At 38.7% G+C, this 11,863-nt stretch overlaps 1 protein-coding gene across 1 annotated transcript in view; it reads right to left on the bottom strand.

Moving 5' to 3' along the window:
• Positions 1 to 7,719: 7,719 nt before the first annotated feature.
• Positions 7,720 to 11,863, bottom strand: part of LOC150088497 (cytochrome P450 2C6-like) — an 87,757-nt gene continuing 83,613 nt past the window's right edge. The window contains exon 12 of the mRNA XM_090370192.1: positions 7,720 to 7,882. Coding sequence (XP_090226318.1) covers positions 7,720 to 7,882 — 163 coding nt within the window. The remainder of the gene's footprint in view (positions 7,883 to 11,863) is intronic.

Genomic DNA, 11,863 nt, shown 5'->3' with positions numbered 1-11,863 from the left:
TTTTTTTTTTTTTTTTTTTATAGGCCCTAGTCACTGAAATCTCAGGACACTAGGTGGCAGGACCTGGCAGAGTAAAATTTGATTCTGTGTACCTGGTCTGCCTCCACGAGGCCAAGTGTGGGCAACGTTGGGCCTCAGTAGGGGTCCAACGGCTAAACGGCCAGGTGAACAACGATACAGAACACTACACATATACAAAATCCACACACTTTTAAAGCTCTGGCCTTCCCAGTGAACTGGTATACCTACAATGAAAGCAACACGGAGATGGGGGAAACCCTTGGTGCCGTTAGACATCAATACACTTTACACTTTACTTTACACTATAACGCTTAACTTAACTAACTAAACTACGCTCGAGACTTCTCCAATGTATTTTATTTTATATATATATATATATATATATATTTTTTTTTTTTTTTTAGGTCCTAGCCACTGAAATCTCAGGAAAGTAAGTGGCAGGACCCGCCAGAGTAAAATAGCCTCATTGGGTACACCCGGCCAGCCTCCCCGTGGCAGGGTGTGGAAACGTCAGGTCCCACTAGGGGCCTGGCGGCTAATAAGCCGGATGAACAAAGGGCACAACACGCCACATAGCTCAGGAACCATATATATATTTTTAAAAAATCTCAGGCTTGCCCGAAACATAGAAAATACGCGGAGATGGGGAAACCAAAGGAGACATTAGACCCCCAACACACCTTACACCCTACTATAACGCTACCCACACCAGCCTACCTTCTGCCAACAATCGTGTGCTGGTCACGGTTTCTGCTCCACTGAGTCCATCCACTCGGTGGAGCATTGGAGAAGACCACCCGTTGTCACTCGGCCGGAGTACAGAATAAACGTAAGCTGGATTCAATCCAGAGATTCATGCTCCTTTCAATTTGCAGGGCATGCCGCACCGTCAGCACCCCTGCTCTGCAGGTATTAACTGGATGTCAGCCACTATACTTAGAAGTGGTTAAAAGAGGGCTTTTTTATCACTTAAGGAAGGGAGTTCCAACTCAACTGCTAAATTTTCAACTTGACACCACAAACGGCACCAGGCAGGAAAGACAACGGATAACCAAACATCTACAAGAGATATGGCAACATGATTGGGACACTACAACAAAAGGGGACATCACAAAACGATTCCTTCCATCCATAAGTTCAACTCACCCAGAACCTCCACCCTGGTTTTTGCCTGGCCTCCATGTGACCTTTATCATCACCGGCCATGGATCCTTCCAACAAAAACTGACCGCCATGGGAATCGCGAATGACCCACGTTGCCACTGCGGCGAAGAGGAGTCCTGGGGGCACCTCATGTATGAGTGCCCCAGCTACGACAACATTAGGCTTAAATTCCTCACCACAATACAGAGAAACCCTCGCAATCAAGAATCCACTCTGCTACTCGAGGAAGATACCTATAAGGCATTAACCACCTACGCGCAAGAAACATTTGCACTTAGGCGAGCTAAGATTGCAGAACTCAGAGCCCAAGAACTAAACCGGACCGGCGTGGGATAACTCTCCATTCCCCCGGAAAAATGCAGACATAATCATGCAAACCCAAATAGGGTAGGATCTATTGCAGGCACCATCCAAGTTGCGGGATGCTGGCACTCCTCGGAGTGCGGGATTTAAAAGTCATCGCAAACCCGAAATGGGTAGGATATACTGCTGGCACCGATCTAGGTGCGGGATTGCTGGCACTGACCTCAGTGCGGGATCTACAGGCACTGTGCCATTGGCAACCTGTCCCCTGTGACTTTTAAACCCACACTCTTTCCTATACTTCGCCTAAATTAGGGTGGATTTATTCTCCCCTGTCAACCCACCCAAATTCATTCTCCCTCAAATCCTCTCTTTTTCTATGCTCCTCTCTCTCTCTCTCCCTTTTTTTTTTATTATTATTATTTTTTTTAATCTGTTACTTTATTTTACTTATTTTTTTAAAATTAATTTATTTTTTTATTTATTTATCTTTTTTATTTAATTTTTTTATTTTATTATTATTTTTATTTTTTATTTCTTTTTTTTATTTATTTATTTATTTTTTTTATTTATTTATTTATTTTTATTATTTTTTATTTTTACTTATTTTATTTTATTTTTATTTTTACTTATTTTATTTTATTTTTATTTATATTATTTATTTTATTTTATTTTATTTTATTTATTTATTTTATTTTATTTTTTTGGCTCCGTCAGGAAGCTCAGGCAACCCTGGCGGAGGCCAGCCAGAGTATAATGGGCAGCCTGGCTCACCTCCCAGTGGTGGTGGCGGGCAACATGGGGTTCCCTTAGGGCCCTTGCGGCTAAGCAGCCAGAAACAGAACAACAGAACACAGCACAACTCTGTCACAAACCAGACACCACACCTTTTCTGGCTTTTACAGAGATTCTGTAAATTCTTCACAAAGTACCATGGCGCAGATGTGGGAAACCACCGGTGGCGCCTTCCACAAAACACTATGCCACTATGCCACTACGTCCATATTGCTGTACAAACTGACGGCGGTTTGCGATGAAAGGCCATCAGCATGGGTGCTGTCACCAAGCATCTGCTCCGGAACCTAATGCGCAACAAGGTTCGCTGCACTGTCGTGTTTGAGTGTCTGCGCGAGTAGCATAGTCGTATCGTCACCGTCCTTCCCATACCGGGTGGAAAAGGTCCGTGTTCGAATTCCGTCGATGACGCGAAGAACTTTAATGGGCTTTTTTCACTCCGTGGCTGAGTTAGTCGGTCTCAGGAGTAGATAGTAAGGTTCGCCCCCACTCAAAAAAAAAGGGTTTTTCGACCAGCAAAACAGACAAATCGACCATAGAACACACGCAATTAACAGACATAAGACACATAGCACGGCAGATGAATTTAATTATTCGGGTGGCCTAAATATAATAGTTTTTGTCGTGTTGGAGACCTTTCTGGTGGCCCCACGGTTCATTTGGAGGGCCAGTTGAGCAGCAGCAGCGCGATGATCGGTCCTGACTAACCGTTTCAGTTCAGCCGACATTCATCTGTAGATAAATGGCGCATGGGGTTCCACAATTGGCACCTCGGTTCGTCAAAACTTTCCCGTTCGGCCAGTCTTGATACGTTTTCACCACTGCAGCCTGTTAGCATTTCATAAAGTCCCCTGTTTCGGAAATGCTGGCACCCCTGGCCCGATAGCCGATGATCATGCCTTTTTCCAGGTCTGATAGGTAGCGTGCTTTGCCATGATAGAGGCTGTTACTTTGTTCAAGGATGCCGACCATCAAGCCTTATATACTTGCTTGCGGTGTGTGAACCTGACACGTGCGCTGTATGATTCGCTAGGCGTGTATGATGTCTGCATTGGGTGGTGGTCATAATATTGTGACTGGACTCTGTATATATATTTCATCCACAAATAAGTCAACAAGTATTTGTGACCTAAGTGACCTTTTGTGATGGCGATATTCCAAAAACTTATTATTATTTGCTTACATAAAATTAAGCTTAAAACAAAATTCTTCGATTTAGATTTGAGTTTGATTTACTAAAAACTTTTAGGAATTTAATTGTACTACAAGTTTAAGAATTCCATAATAATAAAAGGCATTTACTATCCTTGCAGTCACTGAAGAAATAGTAAGATAGTACCACGAAACGACTGACTCGATTATGTAGATATTTCCAAATCGAAATTAAACAAAGTTAAACCAACATAGCTTTGAGTGCTTTATTATCTTAAAATAGCAAAGGTTATCTAGGCATGATGCCTCAAGGAACATCTAATAAGTTAAGTTTTCTCCGCCCCATTTTAGGATTATCTGGAGATTGCATTTAAATTGGTGGTGATGCCTCTTTATGTTGATGTAGTTAAGCCTGGCTTCTTTGCTTCTTTTGGCCTTCATATAAATACTAACATTAAATAACTGATGGAGGAGTGTTCGAAGAATAAGAACTCTGGCTCCATTCCTGAGAATATTTGAATATTTAACTCTTGTCTTGTTTGACAAGGAAAGAAATATTTAGTTTCAAAAGTCTCTCTCTCTCTCCAAGGAAAATTAACTTGCGGAGAGCAAGTTTCGTTGAAGATTTCAACATTTATCACGAACTGACTTGATTAATAGAGATAATACCTAGCTGGCTAACTAAAGCGACCTTCTGATATTGAGGTAACTACTTTGTTTTACGAAACTACTCGTACTTTGTTTCGTTGAAGATTTAAGGATATATTGCGTGACTTAAGTAACTGAGATAATACAAAGCTAACGAGAGTGACCTTCTCATATTGAATAAAGTATTTTCTGTTGCCCCTCTAATAACAAAATTGCTCCACACGCCGTCCAATTTCTTTGAAAAATGTCACGCGAGGAAACTCTTTTACTTCCTTATTCTTCATGTCAGTCTCAATCAGTACAGTGTCCCGTTTAACACTTTGCAGAAGTAAATATTCATTAAGCGCTGTAGCCAGGAGATCAAACACGATGATATAATACACTCGCTTGAGTAACAATGATTCAAGCCGTTTAACCACCAAATAACAAGGTAGAGAGAATCCCTTTCGCCTTATGTGATCGTCCACGAGTATAAATAGAAAGTTTTTATTACCATTACAATAATCCAAAAGTTTCTAGTTCTACTAATTGCCATTGAAATGTTGCATATAACCGACGGTCCCTAAAGTGGACCTGTTCTCTTTTTTTATCTGTGTATTTTCTTTTATTTAAGCAGCTTCCTCTGTAATGAAGCTAGAGGGCAAATAACAAACATGCTTTGTGTCTCAGAAGTTCAGATTCTAGGGTGAATGTAACAAAGTACAAAGTACAAAGTATGTTGAGGGTCAAACGGCACCAGGAATTTCTCCCATCTCCGCGAGTGTTTGCTGTATCGAGGGACAGTACTCTGTCAAGACCAGAGATTTAAAAAGTGTGTGGATCATGTGTTGTGCCCTATGTCAACGAGGAGGCTGGCCAGGTGTATCTTGAAATTTATTATACTCTGGCAGGTCCCGCCGCCTAATTTCCTGGGATTGCAGCGGCTGGGTCCTAAAAAAAAAAAAAAAAAAAAAAAAAGATAATAGCGGTGGTATAATTGCAAGATCGCTTTTAAGAGATAGTATGTGGGGGTGTTTGTTCGCCGAAATGACCATGGGGTTGTACGCTAAAATGACAAGTTCTAGAGGCCTAATGGGGCGGGCAATAATTTTGGTGCTAATTTAAATTTGATTGCGTGGGGCTTTGGCGGTGTATAGGCAAAGAGAAGGGTAGGGAGACTGAAGGCTGGAGGGAAGAAAGAGAAGTAAGGGGCCGATAGGGTAGATGGTCCCTGCAGTCAGTGGGGAATGCCCATGCTCCACCAGAGGGAAAGGGGGATGGCAGGAGGAGGAGGAGGAGAAGACAGCGAGCCATCTCCCCCCCTTCCAAGGAATAGGAGTGAAAGCAGGCTGGTCAAGGTTTTTGGTTTTATTGGCGCATTAGCTACTAAGGCTATAAGGTCAAGGTTACCAGCCCAGATCGCCATATGGCTAGGTGGCAGCAATGTGCTGCAGTCATTTCTCTGAGCCCTTGCATGGTAGTCTTGTTGTCTTGATCAGATTGTCAAATGCCTGTGCTGGATGAGGTTGTCTAATCGGATTGTCACAGTGTGATTTCTTTTTTTATTATTTTTATTTATTTTTTTTTTTTATTTGGTCACCTCCAGGTCAGGTCCAGTTACCTTATTCATGTCATGTTCATGTATTGAATGAGATTGTCACGTCAGGTGGATACATCTGTGGGTTGTCATAGAGATTGTGACTTCAGGTAGACTCAGTTGTGAGGTTTAGTTCCTTGGTTGTTTCACCTTGGTGTTAGTTCATCATCTGGGAAGGTTTCCGTGGTTGTGTAGACTTTCTGCTGGTCTGCACGGCATGGTTGTTTATTGCAGTGGTTGAGGCTGAGGGAACGTCCTTCTCCTTGTGAAGAGGTCCTGGGCCAGCTGCGCGAATGCCTTGTAAGTGTCAACTTCAGTTATGGCGAGGTCTTCTTGATTACGGAGGTTAAGCGGTGTTCTAGTAATGAACCTGCAAGACAGGTCCTCATATAGTGGGCAACTGTACATTAGGTGCTCCCACGTTTCATGTTCACCACAGAGGCAAAACGGCGTATCACTCAGTCCAAATCCTTGTAGTTTGTCTCTAATGGCCCCGTGGCCCAGCAGGTAGGTGGTGTAGAGTCCTGGTGAGAGCCACTGTGGATAATCCGGGTATACCAGCCGTATGTTGTAAAGTGCCTACAATACATACGCGCCTACATAAAGCGCCTACAATATGATGCAACACCATTATAATATTAGAAAACGATGATGCAATATCATAATAGTTTTACAGGATGAAATAAGTGTCTAGGCATGACATAATTTTACCTATTATTAAGTTATTAAGGAAATATTAATATTTAAGAGGTTGATGCAATTTATGCGGTCACGAGCAGACTGTTAGTTATTACAGCGTCCGGTATTATATAAAACTAATTACACACATAGTGCTTTTGTTCCTGAACATAGTGTTTTTTTTCCTGAAAGTTTGTTTAGAAAGACTGCTCTTCCTGAGGTAGAATAATATTTTTTACTGATTAAATTCTATGAAGTATAATCGAGAGTCATTACTTTCTCGATATGTTATAATCTATATTTTTCTTTCAGCTTATTCTCATATATCTTACTGCTAAGTTTATTATTATAAGTTAATGATTCTGTTATGGTCAATATTTCTTCATATACTTCAATTAATGATGATCGCTGTAATATATGCATCATACTAAATAAACATCAAAATTTAAAAAAAAAAAACTACAATATTCGTAGTTTTCATAGTGTTGTTCTTTTATTTCTATAGACTTCATTTTCTCTTTATAAAGTACAGTTTTTGAGGTTTTGACAGCAAAGATATTGCAAGATTTCCTTCAAAATCCGCCGTAGCTCCCTCAGGTAGTTTCACTTCAAAATTTTGTAGAATTGTTGTAAAATACAGAAATGTAGAAACAATGCTCATTTTTTCTCCAGGACAGGACCGTTTACCTTGAAATTAAAATAATTAAATTATTTACCTATGCTCTTTAAATGATTTAAATAATTCAAATATGCCTTTTTTAAGTAATGGCAAAAATCTTTAAATTGTAACTATGATTTATAATATAAATAATATGCCACCTAAATACTTTAGCAAGGGACAACGTAACTGCATCACGCTAATTTTAATAATGCTATAATCAGCAAAGATATTTTAAAAGTATATATTTTTTATTCTTATACTTGATTATTTAATTGGTATTATGATATGAAATGGCCAGTGCTCAAAACAGAAGGAACTGTAAAGTTGCTGGAGAGGCCTCCATCCTGCAGTGGATTGAAAATGGCTGATGATGATGATACGAAATATTATTTGAAAAATTTTAAAATGGCTATTGAGATTTTTACGCTTTTTTATTTTAGGTACATAAATTTAAGTTATTAGGCAGAGAATATTCATCAATGACGACAAACCGGCACATCATTTTAAAGACTGACTGTAGAAATTAATTTCGTTCACTATCTAATGCAGAAACCATTATTAAGGATTGTAAGGTCGTAAAGGGATTCTAACTTATTCGTGTGATGTTGAATACTGTTCCCAATGTTTAATGTGCCTTTTCAGAATTACAATACTTTAAATCAAGAAGGATTAAGCCCTTGCCTTGCCTTACCTGTCGAAAACGGGATAAGATATTCTGGTTTTATAATACTGTACTTTTGCCATCGGAAGATAAAAATCTCTCTGGAACGAACTTTTCTGGATCCTTCCAGTATTTAGGATCATGATGCACAGCCCAGAAGTTGGCAATAATCATAGTTCCCTTGGGAAGGATGTAATTTCCTAAGGTTGTCTCTCCTGATGTTCTATAAAAAAAGCAACAGAGAATTGTTCAGTTTGAAATTTTTTCGTTATAAACAAAGAGACTGAAATAATAATCATTGAATGGTAAATGCTACGTTTTTAAGGTAATATAATGTTATGTTATCTTTTTGTTATACTCTACATATTTTTATATACTGTACATATTTTTATATTACCCTATATCATTGTCAAGCCCCTAGCCTCCTAGCTGTGGCGGGCACATTATTGTATCTTTAGCGTACAATAAAAATTTTCTCTCTCTATCAGTAAACTTTTACAAATAGTTTTCTGAAAATTTTCTTTACAGAAACAGCATTCCGTTACTATTTCAGGGTTATTATTGATATTAATTAAAATTAAATTAACAACCCTCACACCAAGACGATTTAAATTTAACTTACACAATTTAAATATGTGATTAAATTATAAAATGCGATCACTGGCCGAAATATTAGAAACTTTTATTCAATATATATTAGGCCGCCTTTTGACTAAATTATAACATACACTTCATGGTATGAATTCTACTAGATGTCTCAGGGAATCTGGCTCCTTTAAACACCTAGTGGATAAGATATTCATTAGATGAGGATATTTGTCAACTGCTGTATTGTGGTCGGTAGAGAACTGTTAAGCCGAACTAATCTTTCCAGCATATCCAGAAATTCTCAATTGGATTCAGATCTGGAGAATTAGATGGCCAGGATAGATGGAAATCGTGGAAATGTTCCTCGAACCATTCAGATACAATTTTTGCGTGGTGGATAGTTCGGTTATCGTCTTGAAGAAATGCATCATAATATGTGTAAAAATGAAGCATTCCAATTAGTACGCTACGACAGAAAGATATTCATTGCGAGTAACGCGACCTTCTAATATGTGCTGATCCAGACGGCATCAAGAGAACATACCCAATACCACGATATTCTCTCCAAGCTGTTTCAGTGGTGGATACAAGACAATCTGGATGCATGACTACATGTGGTTCACGCCACACTTTCACTATTTGTGCAAAAAAAGTGTAAATCGAGACTCATCACACAACATTTCATTTTTCAAATTTCCACAGTCTAACCTTGACATTAGCAGCATCACTCGAGGAAAATCTTTCTATTTTTTTACAGAACTAAGTGGCTTTCATACAGACATGACCAAATACCATAATTCTTTCCATAATTCGTTTGGAAATGAGTCTTTCTTTTTCTAAATTGTAGTTTTCAGTCATATGCTGCATAGTGGACTTTCTACTCTAACACGCATAATTCGCTTTAAATTGCTGCGATGCATATTTTAGTGTTGAATTTTCCTTTCTTCTGCTCATTTATATTTTTGAGATGGTTGTTTTCGACACACCAATGATTTTCTTTGTTTTCTGAAACAAAGAAAATCATTGGTGTGTGGTTTGATTACCTGTTGACGGTAATTGTAAAAGATTCCTAATTTTTTCATTATATTTATTAAGATAAGCACATTAAATGTGCTTATCTTAATAAATATAATGAATGTGTTTAATCGTCAAATGAAATGCGCTCTAAGTTATATTAAAACGTTGGGGAATGGTGAGATATAAAACGGAATTTTAAACGTCAGAAATCAGATTTACTAAGGAGTTATTACATTTTTACTCTACTTATGACTTTCTTTGGCAATGTTTAGTCCAAAATATTACGCTTTATATAGTTTAAAGTTTACTGTTATTTTTTGTAGACCTAAAATTAACATAACCAGACTATACCATACATAATTGAAGGTTCCTTGGATTACTTAAATGTCATGACCTGAACTCAAGATAAAGCGACCATTAATTGTCCTCTGTTTAAGAGTTAGGTTGAGTTTAAAGTGAATATACTAATGTTTGTCACATTGAAATAGCAATGGTAGTTACTGCTAACCACCTATGAAACCGATGATATTCGGGAAGGGTGATAAATTAGTATTATTACTAGTATTAGCCAAATAGTGCAAGGAAGTCACAGGCTTTTGCTGCACCAGAAAAAAATAATAAAATAATGAAAACCTGATAAGAAAATACAAATTATGCGCTTCCCTCCTTTGAATTTCTTCAAACTGTCAGCCTCAACTGCCTGCAAAGACAACTTGTTCCAGTAATTAACAGCTCGCTGGCTAAAAGAAAACTTTCTACAATATAGTCTAAACCTCTTCAACTGTAATTTTAATTATGGCCCCAGTTCTAGAATTCTTTTTAACAAATTTTAAATTATTATATTAGAACCACCCGTAATTTCTTACATATATCCGTTTATACTTTATATGACTGTAAATTGCGTGTGTTCTCTGGTCGAAAAGCCTGTTTTGCTTGACGAAAACCCCCATTTTTGGGGGGTTTTCGTCAAGCAAAACAGGCTTTATAACAGTGGAAATTCCGCTTTCATTAATTTTAATAATCCTTCTCAGAACCTTATAAACCTCAATTAGGTTCTGTCTAAGGTGACTGGTAGCCAAGCTCTCTAGTCAACACAATCTAAGTCTTTCCTCGTAATGTTGCTCTTTTACCGATCTCATCATGCGAGTTGCTCTTCGTCGGACCCTTTCAAGATGCTCATGTCTTTTTCAGATGAAGTCTCCATATTTATAAATAGCGTTCATATTGGAACACAGTGTCTAAATTGTTGTTGTTGTTGTTATTTGGTTTTTAGGAGCATTAGCAACTAAGGCCATATTGCTCCGGGAATATGCGGTGGTCATTCCCTGACCTTACCGCATCCTCCGTATTTGGTGGTCACGGGCTCGAACCCCGGTCTAATCAAGAAGCGTGTGTTACGCACTGCTGCTCCTTCCCACCTGGCTCCGGAGGCGCCCAGTGTCTAAATGCGGTCTTACAATTGCCTAGTACAGTGCGATTATGACCTAATTACCTCTAAAGGATATTGTTCGATAAATCATCGATATACCGTGGGACTTTTCTGGCCGTCTGTTTATACTTCTCAGAAAACTTCGTATCTGTCCATATCGTAATGCCCAGATCTGTTTATTCATCTACTTTTTTTAATTGGACCCCATCAAGTGTATATATTTTGATCTTTCTATTTCCCATAGACAACCCAAATTGCCTGATCACTGGGCTACGTCGTTAGCCTTGTAAGAACTACATCTTACAAAGTGCAAGGATGTCATCATCATTAACCTTAATGGTTCTATACACTGTCTGGCCGCCTTCCTGAAAATTACTTGGTATAGGCCATCAATTCCAAGAGTCTTATATACCTTTAGGCTCGAAGGTTTTTTATAATAAACAGTCATCTGTAATATTGAAATCACTAATTCATTTGGCTCAGCCTCAATCGCACAGCCTCTTCTCATCGTGAAGGGTCTTTCCTCAGTAAAGACAAATGTGCAGTACCTATTCAATTCATTATCAACATCAGCTGAGTTATCTAAGACTTTCTCACATCCATGGCACAAGGGTCCGATAAAATTCGTTATCTTCTGCTTCGTATTGACATATATGAAAAAAAATCCTTATCCTCATTCTTTGCTATCTTAGTGCTATTTCACAATCATACTTAGTCTTCCTGAAATTATCTGTGGTTACTGTTACAGATCTTACAGACCAACTTGTAGTTGTAGGCTTTAGTACTTTTCATCGCTCTAAAATTTTCCCATGATGTTTTCTATTCTATTAGACTGGGTAGCTCCGTATTAACCCATCTTGGTAGCTTTCTAGTTCTACAGGGTGTCTCAAAAATATTGGTACAAACGTTTAGGGGAGGAAGGTAACACTAAGTGCGATTCACATTCATGTGAATCGCACGCATAGGAACCCATAACCGGAAACGTCACAGTACGTCGGTAGACGGCGCTGTTCATCAGTTCGCGAGAGGTAAAATTTCTAGTTTACTCATTCAAGCAGTAGTCGCCGCACGAAGAGCATGCATTGATATATGAACTGTGAGCTGGCAGACATGCACCTAGTGTATGGAATAGCACAGGGCAATGGACGAGCCGCTCAACGAATTTATGGA

This window comes from Mastigoproctus giganteus, chromosome 3, assembly GCF_048544385.1.
Source record: "Mastigoproctus giganteus isolate SK-2022 chromosome 3, ASM4854438v1, whole genome shotgun sequence".
Taxonomy (NCBI): Eukaryota; Metazoa; Arthropoda; class Arachnida; order Uropygi; family Thelyphonidae; genus Mastigoproctus; species Mastigoproctus giganteus.
The sequence above is the reverse complement of the archived record's forward strand: the minus strand, read 5'-3'. Positions and strand labels throughout refer to the sequence as shown.